The sequence below is a fragment of the Callorhinchus milii genome, unplaced genomic scaffold, assembly GCF_018977255.1.
Source record: "Callorhinchus milii isolate IMCB2004 unplaced genomic scaffold, IMCB_Cmil_1.0 Scaffold2, whole genome shotgun sequence".
Classification (NCBI taxonomy): Eukaryota; Metazoa; Chordata; class Chondrichthyes; order Chimaeriformes; family Callorhinchidae; genus Callorhinchus; species Callorhinchus milii.
In genome coordinates, this window is record NW_024704743.1 from 4,042,298 (window position 1) to 4,058,283 (window position 15,986).

Here is a 15,986-nt window from a genome sequence, read left to right on the forward strand (position 1 = left end):
AATGCGGACAAGCCAGAGTCATTCAAGCGATTGATGAATTTGGGGGAAAAGCAAAAATCACAATTCCAGGCACGAGCCCGTCCTAGAACCATAAGAATTTACAGCCTATTCGGCCCATCGCATCTGTGCTGGGTCTTTCAGGTCCATTGACCTGCACACATATATATATATATATACCTGTAGTTTACTCCTTTTTATAGAACTGAAGAGAACAGCGCAGTCCTGTAGCTCAGTGGTTGGAGCACTCGCCTCCAACTGTCCCCGAGCCAAAGGTGGAAAATGGTCCAATTTCCCGACGCTATTATCCTTTCCCCAGGGGAGTGGACATAAACTCTAAAGGATATCAGCTGTTGATGGAGATGTGCTGGAATTCATGATATAGACACCTTCTTTGTCCAGGCATCCAAAAGGAGCAGGAGTATACATGACCGTGGATTCATGACCGTTTTCCTCCCTTCCTCCTCCTTCCCCTCCATTCCTCCCTTCTCCCTCTTTCTTCTGTCAGGGACCGTCTCAAAACGTATCCCTTTGACTGGGCTTTCGGTCATCTTTCCCCCGCTCAATTGTGTGGAGTAAGGAAACTTCCCTGCCCGAGAATCAAACTCGGGTCCCCTCGCTTGAGAGGCGAGTGCTCTAACCAATAAGCCACAGGACTGACCCCACAACAGCAACAAAAAAAAAGTGGATTGACTGTGTATTTTGCGGGCGAAACGCAGCAGCTGATTGTGCACAGCGGTGTCCCGCAAACAGTCGTGGATTTTTTTAAAAATAATATATATTCTTGTGTACTCTCAGTTACTGTTGGGGCTGTTTTGTCGGTGGGGCAAGTGTTAAAAATATTCTTCCGGCCATCAGAAACCGAGCTAGTTTCCGACACATTGTGTGACACGTGAAGTATTTTCGGGAGAGCGAATCTTCTCCAGACGTGATGGATGATGTGCTGACGTTCATTGACCAGGAGAGGAGCACGGCAGGTCACAGGCTGGCCATGTTTGCCCGGGACCTGGGCTTCCGAGACAAGTCGCACCTCATTAGCAGTTTTGCAGGTAGTGAAGGAGACTCCAGCGGTAGATTTGTTTCAGGGCCTAACAAAGGAATCTGACAGCTCGAGTTATGTTGACAACCTCCCCTCAAAGGGAAGGAGAGTGTCATCAGGGAGAGATGAAACATGTCTGGCTGTCACCCAGCGCACAGAATAAATGAATGGCCCAGAATCTTGCCATCAGCGACAGACCCATCTGGGGGGAGAAATGGAAGAGAAGAGTTTGATGTTATAAATCACCATAATTTGTTACAATTTCTAAAGACAAATATGACAGGCTGGAATTACTTTGCAGCGCTGAGACAGTCATTTGCAGAAGCTATAAAGTGCCCGTATAAATCTTTGGATGAGATATATTTAATCTGAGAGAACAGAAAAATATCATCTCGGAGCATCCTGTTTACACAGAAATTTAGTCGCCAGGGCTTTCGGTCCTTTTTATTTTGTTACCGCTCGGCTTTTACTGAACGAAGCTTCATGTCGTCGTAACACGAATGGTCAGGGCAGTACAAGATTGTACGTAGAGCCCCGTAAGTAACTGGCTGGCGCTCCAAGGCAGTGCTCGGTGCACTGTTTTGACGGAGGTGATGTCCTTCGGATTTAAACAGAGTTATGTGAAGAGTTAAACTGCCTCTTCAGGTGGACGTTAAAGATCCAAAGAAAGGAGAAGGGGGGGTTCTCATGGTGCCCAGCCAACAACACCCCCCCCCCACCCACCCACAATGAAATTGTCATTCACTGCATGGCTGTTTGTGTGATGTTTCCGTGCACCTACGAAATACACAGTCACTACACTTTACAGTAAATCTTGTGAAGGGTTCTGAGATGTCTCAGTATGATAACACGCTATTTCAAATGTAAGGACTGTTACTAACGTTTTACAGAATATATTGTGGTTGTAATCTTTGCATGTGATATAGTGCCTCTCACGTTGGGGTAACGTCTCAAAATGCTTCACGGGGTTTTCAGTGAAGCGTAGTGACTGTGCATTTTGTAGATTCACACGGCTCCCAATTTGTATGCAGCAATTTCCCACAAATAGTCATGACCAGTTTTATTTGGGAAACTGTTAACCAGGACATTATGGGACTCGATGTTACTATTAGTAAACATTCATGCAAGACCTTCAGTTATACAGCCTGCCCTTCTTATATTAATCGGATATCAAAAACTAAACAATATTAGTAGTAATAAATAAACTTTCCATTTGATACAACCTTTATCAAGTCGGCGAAACATCTTACAGTAAAGGGCTGGTCCACAGAGATTGTGAATAATGACGTTGTTAGCAACAGCAACATCTTACGTCAATATAACGTCCTTCAAAGGTAGCGCCTTGGAGTGCTTTAACTATGGAATAGTTTGATGGAGCCGGTGAGTAAGGGGAGGTGACATAGGCACGGCCGAAGAGGAAAGTCTTCAGAAGCGATCTGAAGACGGGTAAGGAGGGAGCAAAGATGGGGGGATTGAGGCCGGGAATTCCAGAGGTTCGGGGGAGCTGTGACTCAAGGCGCGGTCGCTGACGGGGCAGCGGAGGGGTCGAGGGACACGCACAAGGCCTGAGCCAGTTAGGGGACGTGAGATGGTTGAGGCGTGGAGAAATGAGCGGGTTGGAGAGGTCTCGGGGGTGCTGGGGCGTGAAGCGTGAAGCGATTTGGAGGCGAATGTGAGGTCCGTGAAATCGATCCGTTCCAAACGCTGTTAAACCCGACGTCGTCGGCGGTTCTCGTTCAGGGGTCGAGCCTGCGTCGTCAATGGAGCTCTCCCACCGTCGCTGGGCAGGTGTTGGCGGTTCTAGAGCACAACCGTAAGAGGGAGCGCCGCACAGAGATAAAACGTACCCCCACCTCCCCCCAGAGAGGGAGGGGGAGCCTGTGTGTAGGGGTTGGGTGGGGGGGGGGGGGGTTCAATCGCTCACAGAAACAGATATGTATCTGACAATCACGGCAGCTGCTACAGTTAGCAGCTGGTGGAAAGCTTGAGAGGCCTATGCTTCCTACCCTACCAGCCTCAAGGGGCGAGTAGTTCCGACCTTAAATTATACGCAAACAAACAAACTCAATCAAAACACTACTTGAGGAACTCCCGCTCAGCTGCTTAGCACTTCGTAACTAAAAAAAAAAGATGCTGGATTTGCTGTAGCCTTCCTCCCCCGAAGATATTTGCGTTAAGTTTCCGTGTCTGCCATACGCAGACTATCTCTCCCCCCCCCCCCCCACCCCCGGGGCCGTAAACAGAGTATGTTGCTCAGGTTGTCAAATCTTTGCACCGAGCTCGCTGCTTCCTGTGCTTGAACTGTCTGGCGGAACATTATTCTCATCTGTTTTTTGTGCGCGCGCGTGTGGCGCGTTCCTCAATACATCCCGTTCCTCACGACAGGAATGAGGTTCATATATGTTTGGAAACACAGGGAGATTTACTGCCCTTCTGCCCCCTCTCCCTCCCCCACCCTCCCCACCCCCCACCCCCACCCACCCCCCTTGTAACCTCACCCAATGTTAGGATCCGAGAAAGGAGGCCCCATCCATTACATCAGATCCGAGACGACAGCCGAGCGGAGACCCACTTCCATGATGTAAAGTCACCTCTGATGTTACTTCCTGCGTAAACTGTGTGACTTGAAGTGCTCTGTACTTCTGATAACCACAGGTTGGGCAAACCCGTGCCCAGCAAGGCACTGAAATTGGTTGCCCTGTAAACCCCCCCCCCACCCCCGCGCCGCCCCCCCCCCTCCCCCCCCGTCTCTCGCTTGTAAACGTTGAAAGTGTCATGTACAAGCCACCTTGAATTCCAGCTCAGTTTGTATCACTTTGGAGCTCCAACAACGGCTGTCCAGGCAATAGTCATGGAAAACAGACGCAGAAACGTCAACTCCAATGTCGAGTTGTTTGGCTCTAGTTATTTGGGGGATGACCAAATTTATTTGGGGCTTTGTTGGCTGGGACACCGTCAGAAACTCCCTCCTCTTTTCGAATGGTGCCATGGGATCTTTAACGTCCACCCGGAAGGGGACTTCTGTTTAACGTCTCATCCAAAGGACGGCACCTCTGTTGCATTCCTCACCCCTGATAAATAATTAACCAGAGGGAGGGAGAGTGGAGAGAGAAATAAGACACAAAGCAGTCGAGCCTTCAGCTCTCTGCTCCCCACCTTTTGGAGCTCCATTCCAGAGTCCTGTCGTCTCACTCCTTCCCTTGCCTCCTTCGAGGCACGTCGCAAGACCCTCTTCTTTGACTGGGTCTTCAATCACCCTCCTACGCCTACCCTCCCCACCCTCCACCCCCTCCTGATCACAGCCACCAGCTCGGGTCCAAATCCCTGACTGTCCAGCGCCCTGGGACGTCCTCCTGACGTGAAAGGCACTACACATATGTAATTTGTTGTTGTAGTCAAAGGCGAACGTCTTGAGGCAGGCTTTCAACTTGGAAGGACGGGGTGATTCAGAGGGACTCCGGGATGGAGTTGGGGGCAGAATGGCTGAAAGCCCATCTGCTGATTGTGATTTGGATAAGGTAGAGGGCACGTAGCAGACCAGTACATACTGAGTAAAGGGAGTGGCCAGTCAGTAGAGTTGTAAAGATGGTGATAATCAGAAATATTGGGTCAAAACTGGAGGTTACTGCTATTAAGAAGTCATCGGGGTGAGGGAGGAGGGGAGGTATTTCAATCTTGTGCCTAAATAAGGAACAGGAGAATAAGTTGTTAAGGAATACAACAATTTGACCTCTTTACGGTCTCTACCCGACTTTCACAATATTCAGTCAATATCAACTGTTTGTTCTCGCCTGTGTATTATGCATAAAAAAAGTCAACCTTGAATTTATATCGAACCTCTCACAAAGAGGATTGTCTCAAATCTCTTGACGGATATCGTGATGGACACAGGGCACGGAAAAGCGAGCTTTAAAGACGTTGGCCAAAAATAGCAGGGAGAAGGAAGAGGTTATGTGGAATTTGGGCTCTATTGTTAAAAGAAAATGGCCTTCAGGATATTATGAGTCGAAACTAAAGCCTTCAGACACAAGGCAATGTGTTATTTCATAATGCTGAACCGTGTTATTATATGCAGTGTTGATGTTCAGGCTTTATCTTCTGAAATTCCGAGGCACTCTTTCACATTGTCAAGATATTCTGCGTTGACAGCGAGTCTCGAGCCCTTTGAGGTATCTTCCTGACGTGATAGGCACTGTACATAAATGTGTAATATATCATATTATATTATATAAATCCCTCCATCATGTTGGAGGCGTACTGATCTTGCACAGAGCACGGCCTGCAGAGCTCAACGGTGCAAAATGGATGGTACCTTTCTCCTGTAGCAAACGCGCTTTCGAAACGTAACGGTAATCCTCGCACCCGATATAGCGGCTCTCATATCCGGAGGACGTCTCCATGCGCTTCACAGGATTTACTGTAAAGCAGCAGTATTTCGTAGGTAGACGCAAATAATGCGCAAGCGGCCATTTACGGGAGTGCGCAAATGGGTTCCACACTGCACAACGTGTGTTGGAATCTGATGTATAATCACAGGATTCGCTGTGTTTATGTAGGTGAATATGGCAGCCAATGTGGGCCTAACAATGTCCCACAAACAATCGTCAACTTTATCTGGGGGATTGTTGGCCTCGGATTGTCGAATAGTGCCACTGGGATCCTTTAACATTCACCCAAAGAGGCAGACGGGTCCTCGGTTTAACGTCTCATCTAGAGGACGACACCTCCAACAATCCAGTCTCAGCCTGGATTTTGAGTGTAAAGTCCCAACGTGGCACTTGAAGACACCACTGACATCCAACACCCTAAAAGCCCTCGGTGGTTTCTCTGGATCATCCGAGAACAGTTCAGGAATCCCGTTAGCATTAGATGGTGCGACGGCATTTTATCAGCATTACACGTCGTTGTCATTTCCTGCTCTCAGTCATTTTACTGCTGAAACCAATTCGCATCGCTTCCAGCAGTGTAAATACGGCTTCTAATGTGCCTTTGGAAATACTGGCCTGGGACTGTTTAGTGCAGATCTGTGTAGATTCTTTTATTTAACACCGGTCCTGTGCAAACAGCAGTGCAGAAATGAAGGCTGCTGAAGCCACACATTTGTGGCGGTTTACGCTGCTCTGATCACTGTCTGCATCTGAAATGAACCCCTGAGATTCTCAGAAGAAAAAAATGAACAGTGTGTGTGTGTGTGTCTCCGTGAATCTTGAATATCTGCTGGCAGCCATTGATGTTGGAGAGGGGGCAGCAGCAAATGTGCGGTCAGTCCTGTCTTCTTTTCCTCCGCTGCTTGTCCAGCTAGGACCACCCTACCCATTTAGGGCTTTGGCTTGCAGGGTTAGCAGGAGCTGAGTGGGAGGATTCCCTGCCCCCAGTGACTGGTCTGCCCTTCCAGGTCCTGTGCTGTCATCAGCAGTGCCCTGGAATACTGCAGACCAGTCTGGCTCAGGAACCGGACTGGAGACCGTCACAGAGAGTGGACTCGATTCTAATATTCTCTTGCCAAGCATTTCACCTTAACAATAATAATAATAATCCTTACATTTGGTGCAGAAACTTTCAAGTCAGTACAACTCGCCAAAGCGGTTTACAGGATATTGCAGTCACTGTGTGCTTTGTAGTGTGTTTTCTTGCTAGTTGAGCTCCAAAGAGGCTGTGGGTTCAATTCCCAGGTCAGGGACTTTGAGCTCACAGTCTAGAACCAGGAGTCTTCCAACCGGTCGATCGCTGCTAGGTGGCGTCTCACACATGCTCAATAAAAACAAGGGGAAGAGCAGTAGTTACCACAGTTTAAACATTAAAATTGATATCTTTATCCTGAGACGCATTTAATACTTTGTGCCTCGGACTTCATTTTTAATTGGGACTCAAGAACTGAAGTTCTATGACTTCTTCCTCTTGTCTCCTTTGATCGTGCGAGAGAGCATCACTTGGACAGCTTGGTATCCTTGGTCTATGCTGACGAACCAGTGCTGTGCTGGGGGAGCGCTGAATTGTCAGAGGAGTCAAGCCGAGGTCTCATCTGTCTGGTCAGGTGGACGTTAAAAAAAATAACATTACTCGAAAAGAGAAGGGAGTTTGTCCTGATGTCCAAACTGACGATCCTCCATGCGGTTACCTATAAATTTACAATCACTGCACTCAACAGTGATTACAGTGAAGTGCTTTGAGATGTTTTGACATGATAAGATGCAACATCAAATGCAAATATTGTTATTTATTCATGACAAAACTCATATTAAGTCAGGTCAGTATCCCTTTAACAAGATCAGAAAGGCAATTTGTCTGCCCTCATAAAATTGCCCTCCCCGCCACCCATGACTCTCAAGAATAGTGCCAGTCTTAGGTTTTCAGCTGGATTTAGGATGGACTGCTCAGGGGTAACACAATTTTGACCACAATTTATTTTTTTACACAGCGTTAACATGCGGCAAGGATGGCACAGAAACAAAGCTGAAAGCGTAAATTGAGTAGTTTAATGTGGCCTTTAATATTTTCTTATCAGCAGCCAACAACTGCTGGAGGAAGCTTTGGAGTTGTGGGTTGTAATACCTAAGCGATGGGTACGTTGTTTGATCCAGACTATATTAATCAAATGCATTGCGTTGGTCACATATATTTTTCCGGCAGTAAATTTTGCCAAGGAGCAACTGCAGAGAAGTTGTTAAGGATTTGCTTCTCGTGAGTTCAAGGCTGTCCAGAGGGGAGTTGGGAGAGAAGAGGAAAAAGAATAGCGGACTAGATATCCAAAGAAAACAGACTAAAGGCAAGCCAATTGAAATAATAATAATAATCCTTGCGTTTGATGTAGCACCTTTTTCCCTCACATCTCAAAATGTTTCACAAAATATACTGTAAAGTGAACCGATTGTACTTAATTTTGCACTGTACTTTGAACTGATTGTATTTTGTAGGCAAAAGCATCAGCCAATATATGTACAGTAACGTCCTACAAACAGCCAAGAAGCAAGTGAAGGATCAAAGTTATTAGCACTCTCGCCTCCGAGTTAGATGAGTTCGAGCCCCAGATCAGGATTTTGAACTCATATAGTCTCTCCACTGACGCTCCAATGTGGTGCTGGGGGCTGACTGCATGGTTGGAGGTACCGTCCTTCTGATGAGATTCCTCTGCCTTATCAGATGGACCTGAAAGAAACGATGGAACTTATTTGAAAGAGAAGGGAATTGCTGTCCGTGTCCTGGCCAGTCGTCTCTCAAATGCAGTTGTTCATTCGCTGTATGTGGGTCAGTGTCGCGTGCAAACTGTTCGCCTAAAAAATTACCCAGTCACTACACTTTTCAGTAAATCCTGTGAAACGCTTTGAGACGTCCTCCCTACATGAGTGGCCCTTCCCTCTCTGGCACCTCCCTACCTCTCCAACCTCCTCACTCCCCAATCCACCACCCAGCGAGTCCGATGGACTGGCACCGGCTTCCTGCTCGTACCTCGCAACCTTCCCCCCACCATCGGAGGTCGCGCTTTCAGCCACTACGCCCCGAAACTCAGGAACACTCTCCCTCAATCCCTCCGCCTTACCCACTCTCTCCCGTTCTTCAAGCCCCACCTGAAAACCTTCCTCTTCGACCGTGCTTACGGCCACCTCCCCCCCCAACCCCCCACTCCGCCCCCAACCATGCCCCTGGCTCGAAATCAGGCTCCACCACTGTTAAGCGCTCTGAGACTCTACCCTGAGTGGATTTCGCTATATAAGTGAGTTGTTGTCGTCGCATTGCCACAAACAGCATGGTCCACGCAATTCAAGGTTAAATGCAGTGACTTGAATTATTCTAAGGGGAAGCAGTAGGGCTTGGCAAGTGGCTATCTGGAAACCTGGGCATCCATCTCCCTTTGCTTTTCCTTGGCATTGGCTTTGCTACTGCAAAAACCAAGGACAAAAGTAGCTATTGACCTTGCGTTTCCGTCGCTCAAGAATAAAACCGTGTCTGAGTGCAGCTAACTGATAAGTGTAATCTGAGCTCGCATAAAATAAAATCCCTCTAGTAATAACGCAAATTGTAACAAATTTAGAAAGATCAACAGACTGAGCCACAAAACCTTTGAAATTCTCTGTTCCTCTGAATGGCATTTATCTGCGTTACAGCTCTAATCGTAAAGAAAACAGTGGCTGATCAGTGTTTAAACCTTTGTCCCATGGCGAACATCTGTTTCAATATCCTGCAACAAAAAAAAATCCTTTGAAGTGTATTCATTTCAGCCCGAAACGCCCCAAAGGATCTATTCTGACTTAGTTGGTATTAAAGTAAAAAAAAATATTCACTTACGGGGCTCTTCATGAACATCAAAAAATAAAGTATTAAAAGAAACTCTCTGAAGAATATTTCATCAGACTGGGTAACAACATCGCCTGTGACAGTAAGGTAATAAAAGCTTATTAGTCACTCCCCTAAAGACAGCGCTTAAATGGTAAACCCATATAGATCAATTCTTCTCAGCACTACAAAGCTTCAGTTTCACGCTGGGCTTGTTGCCTCTTGCAACAGTGCTTTGTTTTTTGTAATCCGATTTAATCTACAGATTGAAATCTTCCCATTGTGTCCATGGAAATATTATCCTCCAAAGGTGTTTGGCCCCTTGGCATCGACTCACCCACCTGAATGTTTTATTTGGGATGATTTATTAGCTGCAGCGTTGGACTCTCCACCCTGAGGCTCATTCTTGATTCAGCGGTCAAACCCCCCCGCAACACGTCAAGCTGAGTTAACAGATCAAACAACACAAATACAGTCCTTACAAATCGACCCTGGATGAAACAAATAGACGTCAGATAAAAGAGACATTTTATCCAAGAATAGAATCATTTACTTAATTTTTGCGAACTACAAAACTACCAAAACATACAGTCACCACACTTTACAGTGTGTCCTTTGAGACGTCCGACCGTCACGAAAGGCGCTACACCAAGGCAAGGATTATTATTATAACTGAGACAATAATAAATAACAATCCTCGTATTTAACAGAGTGCCTTTCACTTCGGGAGAACGTCTCAAAGCGCTTCACAGGACTTACTGCGAAGTGTAGTGGCTTTGTGTTTGAAGGCAAATTTGCGCTGACCACTGCCTCATAAACGGCCGTGAAGTGAACGACCGATTTTATCAGTCGACGGAACAAAACACGGGTACGTTCTGATTAGAAGAAAAGGTGGCGCGGCAAAGGGTTTACTTTTCTTTTAATTCTAATTTGAAATGGTTGAAATGGTTAATTTCGAATGATGAACTATTTACCCTCTCGAGTGTGTGACCTTTCAATTACCTTAACGGCCTGTGCTGCATTTTGCCAGGCTTTACAGTGCATTTTAATAGTTCCTTTGCTTCTCTCTTCTAATTTAACACTCGACTTATGGTTCCTGTGAGCACTCTCCAATACTACAGATTAAATAGAAAACGACAGCAGGGATTTGATTGTATTTACCAGCTAATAGCTGACGGTTTGAAGGAACGCAGTCTTGTCTGCTCTGGCTGATACTGAATCTTTCTGCTCTGGGAAGGGATAATTAATACAAAGGTAAATGACTTCAGTCTTTGGATCGGTAACAAGTCCTCAGCTAGAAATATTGTAGCACAGCAAACGGATTTCTCAGCACCTTGGGACTCTTCCCACTCAGCTCCTGTTAACCCTTAAGCCAAAGCCCGAATGAGTAGGGTGGTCCTAGCTGGACAAGCAGAGGGGAAGCTTGCCAGTCAGCAATGTCAATGGCAAGCTACGTGGTTTTCGCTGGTCAGACTCCAGCAGTTACCCCCAACGCACACTCTGGGCTGTTGCCAACCTGTGCCGAATGCTTTCTGGAATAAGCATGATGGATCCCTCCAGCGCATTCCATTCCAATAAAGGTCCCAGGAATTTCCAGGTGTAGTTGAGATGCATGGAATTCTCAGTTGGGTTTGGATGCTCCACTCTTAAGCACGGCGATGGGTTTCCCGATGTGTCGGACCACCGGCTGACCCAACAGAAGTGAAATGAACTGAGGTGTTCAACAGGAAGATGGATAGGGAGTTGAGAACTAAAGCGATTCGAGATGTGGAGTAAAGGCTGAGAAATAGGATTAGAAGGGTAAAAGCTCTGCCATAAACCAGCACAGTGGCAGGACAAGCCCGTTGAAGCTTACTCTTATTAATACTTAGGTAAAGCAGGATGCATTCCTCCCGGGAGAGAGTGCGCATTCCATTCTAACAACCTATATCTGGGATCTCCATGTGCAGGTGGGATGCATTGGAAATTTCAGCTTGGTTTGCGGACTCTTAAGCTCAGTGATGGGTTTCCGCGTGTGTCAGACACCCGGCTGTCAAAAAAAAAACAATCGTATTCCTACATTTCTATAATTTCAGCGTAATCTCCTCAATAACGTACACACAGTGCTTTCAATTAATTATTACCAGGATGAAATGGGGGGGGGGGGGGTGTGGGGGAATGGTCACTGAAGCAAGAGTAAATAGAGAGCAGTTAAAAAGGAGCACAGATTTGTTGTTGTGGTTAAGTGTACAGCCAGGACCTGACTGCAGTACAATTAATGATCACCGTGTTTTACTATGAATGATGGCAATCTGATACCAAGCAAGCAGAGTAGGATTTGTCTTGTGCAGAGGAGGGAGGGGTCATAAACAATTCACTGTAAGAAAAGCCCTATTAAATGTTATTTACGTCTACAAAAAAACCAATTAATTTACTCGGGACGCATGAATCAATGAAGCTGGCCGAGGCGTTTCAACCTCAACAGCTTCCAACACCCACAACTTCTTCTGGGAAAGTTGATTCATCAGGATTCAACACAGTGCAAAATGCCATTTGAGCAGAGAAGGTGTGTAATAGATTAGATGTGTTCCTGGAGTCTCGTGGCTCAGTGGTGAGAGTACTTGCCTCGCTAGCGAGAGGACCTGGGTTTGATTCCCGGGCAGGGCGAAACGTTGGGCAAGTTTCCTTACTCCACATGCCTGTTTACTTAGCAGTAAGTAGGAACTCGGTTGTTAGTCGATTGGCGGATCGCTTTTCCGGAGGTAATAATTCCTTCAAAAAGTAAGAATAATTGATAATGTGGTCACTTCAATCCACGACTGTTTTTGGGACACTGCTGCTGTGCGCAATTGGCTGCTGTGTTTTGCCCACAAAATATACAGTCAATTCGCTTTACAGTGTATTCTTGTAAAAAGCGAGACTTTTAAACAACATGATAAGATGCTATATCAAATGCAAGGATTATTATTATTATTAGTAGCAGTAGTGTTATAGGGTACCTAGAAAGAACTAAGGATTAGGATGAATGGCTTCTTGAAGGAGCAGCAATAACAACAATTTTAGCTTTATATAACATCTTTCACGTCAGGAGAACATATCAAAGCACTTCAAATATCTCAAAAAGCAAATGCCAGCCTATAAAAATGGGCAAAGTGGCCTCATACTGTGTTGTACATAGCTTTGTTTGCCTGCAAAATACATAATCGCTACTCTTTACAGTAAATCTTGTGAAGCATTTTGACGACATGATAAGGTACTATATCAAACTGCAAGTATTATTATTATTATTATTATTATAGTTCTACCCGACTGTATTGCGTTAGCAAAATGCCTAAATTGCAATCACAGAAGAACATTGCTTCCTCCACCAAACTGACCGTTCATTTTTATTGGCCAATTAGTGACTGCAACACTGAATTTTACACCAGCGTAATCTGGGGAATTCACAAAGCAAGTCTAAGATTGCATAAAGCCTCTCTGTTTAAGACAGAGCGAGAGAGTGAGGAGGAGAGATAGAATACCAGCATCCTATCTGTCCAAATTAAATGTTAATTCAGGACCCAGAGGTTAAAAGAAGTGTGTTCTAACCCACTGAACCAACCCAGTCTCTTTCTAATGATTAATGGCCTCTAGGTTTGAGAAACCCCCTTTGTGTGCTGCTTAGAAATAGTGAAAATATATAACTTCAAACGAGTTGTTGTTGCTTCTTGTTGAGGGTTTACATTGAAGCTCAGCGTGTTTCCAGACTCCGCACTTCCGAAGCACGTCGATAACACTGTGCAATGCCAAGTCTGAAGGTCATACCCTCAGACAGACAGAATTAAGGTTGTTCATCTGAAGACAGTGCATCAAAGTAATGCATCATACTTTGGCTGCCCAGCTACAGATCATTAGATTCCTCTATCCAGTCCCGTGTTCAACCCAAAGCATGAAATTTCCTTGCAGTTTCAGTTTCACTATACATTTCAGTGCAGGCAGGGCCTTAGATATTGACTTAAATAGATATCTTACATAACCGTTAAATAAATGTGTGTCTGTCTGGCTCAGACGGTAGCATTCTTGGCTCCACGACGAAGGGGGTGGGTTCAAGCCCCACATCGGGTCTTTGAAATCATAGAGTGTTGGGTGATATTCCTACACGGCGCTCGCTGGGTGAGGTGGGTGGGGAGGTGGTTGCTGCAATATTTGAGGTGCCATCCTTCGGATGAGATGTTAAACCAAGTTCCCTTCTCCCTGATCAGGTGAATATTAAAGATCCCACAGCACTATTCAAAAAGGAATGGAGTTTCTCCCCAGTGTCCTGGCTGACAATCCCCCAGATAAAATTGGCCATTCACTTAATTGACTTGTGCAGTTTAGGTTATAAACGCGCAAATATTAATTTGTTTTAATCTGTCCAGGTAAATGGATTGATAACAAGTTTTGACTCACCAACATATTGGCCCTCTATATAATGGCTGCATAGAATGTATGTGATAATAATACGGGAACTTACATTTGATATTGAACCGTACGTAGAACCAGAGAAATTTACAGCACGGAAGAAGACCATTTGGTCCATCATGTCTGTGCTGGCTCTTTTGAGAGCCATCCTTTCAGGCTGCCCTTTCCACCCACACTGTAGTTTAACCCTTTTTAGATATTTATCTAGTTCGCAATAGCGCCTTTCATATTAGGAAGACATCTGAAAACACATGACATTTACTGTAAAGTGTAGTGAATGTGTAATTGGTTGGTGAATGTGGCAGCCAAGTTGTGCGCAACAAAGCCCCACGGAAAGTTATGAAGTGAATGGCCAATTTTATTTGGTGGGATTTTTGGCCAGTTCACCGGAGAAACTCCCTTCTCTGTTCCAAGAATAGTAATAATAATAATAATCATCCTTGTATTTGATATAGCACCTTATCACATCCTTGAGACGTCTCAAAGCGCTTCACAGAACATATTGTAATGTGGGTTGACTGCAAATTGACATTAAATATATTGTAAAGGATGATCCCTCGAGTGAGGTATCAGAGGTACGGTTTTCAGATTATATACAAAGAGGAGTTAATCACCATCATTTGGAGGCGAAAATACACTGCAACATTTGTCCTTCCATCCCAGTATGCAAGCAATTTAATATTCATTAAAAAGTATAAAGCAAATTACAGAAAACATACTTTAGGGAGTTAGGCTGCCCAAATCATTTATTACAATGTGTCACAACAGAACATATTAAAATATATTTGTCTAGGTTAATATTTCTTTCGTCCCTTAATCTGTTCCATCTGCTTTAAAATAAAAAAAAACAGAGTTAGTCTCTTACTTGGATAACACACGTCTCATTCAGGCGCTGGCAAAATCATAACGTTCCCTTGCAACTTGTTTGCCCTGTTGGGTTTAACACAAAGGAGTTGACAGTGGGAGTGTAAACACAAGTCCAACCCTCAGATAGCCTTAAGAGAAAAATATATCCTTGCAATACAATTACATTAAATCTTGTGAGTACACTATAATCTAGAGACCTGACAGATCGAGTGCTGGGAAGGCTGCATTCAACTCAGAGCCCGGAGCTCTAATTCCAATCTCCACAGGAAAAAAAATAATCCCCTTCGCCCTAACTTGTACTGGACTCAATTTTCAAAAAGGGTCTCAACACCCCCAAAAAAATAATAAATCGGTCAATCAATCCACGGCTGTTTGTGGGGACGCTGCCGTGTGCAATTGGCTGCCGCGTTTCGCCCACAAAATATACAGTCAATTCACTTTACAGGATATTCTGCGAAGCGCTTTTGAGACGTCTCGAAGACGCGATAAGGCGCTACATCAAATGCAAGGATTATTATTATATATCATGCAATCGATCCCTTCCACCCTACCAATGGTGGCTGAACTTTAAACTGCTATACCTCCACCCTCAGGAACTCCATTTCTCTATTTCATCCTCTTATTTATCCTCAAAAGCTAAGTGAAACCTCTCTCTTTGACATTCTGTTGTCTCCCGACCCCTTCACAGCTTGGTACCTGAGGTGCTTCCTCTTCTCTCTAAAACGCTCTGAGACATCACAGTGTATGAAAGGCTCTTAATGCATCTTGCGGTCTTTGCAGTGAGGAGATTTAAACACCCAACACATTATCCTACATGAAGGGCACTGCTGTATACAAGTACCAATTGTTGTTGAGATGTCTTTGATCCATTGAGCGAGTTGATATGAATATTGAGTTGGGCTGAAATGAAAATAATAATAATAATAATAATCTTTGAAATTTTATATAGCACCTTGAGACGACTCAAAGCACTTCACAGAATATACTGTAAAGTGAATTGACTGTGTATTTTGTGGGCGAAACGTGGCAGCCACAGCTGTCTGGCGTGTCCCATAGACAGTCGTGGATTGAGTGACCAATTTTATTTTATTTTTAGAAAATGGAGGAGAAAAGTGGATTACCCACTGGTCAGGTTTACCAACGAGCTCCTCCCTGCCACCAACATTTTAGTCTGCACTTCAATGCCCCCTCACCAGCAGAGAAAACGTAGAGTGCATGGATGGTTTGAACAGATTTTGTATAACTTTCAGACATTAGCTAGACTCTTATGAATGCCAGGAGGCACGGCAAAATATTAAGACTGTTATTGGAATGTAAAGCGGTCTTTAAAAAGCGTTCCTTAAAAGTTAATGGAAAAGCCATGGAGACGTGCAATGAGAAATTGACTTGT

The 15,986-nt window shown here is 44.9% G+C and overlaps 1 protein-coding gene across 1 annotated transcript in view; it reads left to right on the plus strand.

Moving 5' to 3' along the window:
* Window positions 1-928: 928 nt before the first annotated feature.
* adarb2 (adenosine deaminase RNA specific B2 (inactive)) overlaps window positions 929-15,986 on the plus strand; it is a 171,512-nt gene continuing 156,454 nt past the window's right edge. Inside the window, exon 1 of the mRNA XM_042332580.1 lies at window positions 929-1,046. Within this exon, the coding sequence (XP_042188514.1) occupies window positions 929-1,046 (118 nt within the window). The remainder of the gene's footprint in view (window positions 1,047-15,986) is intronic.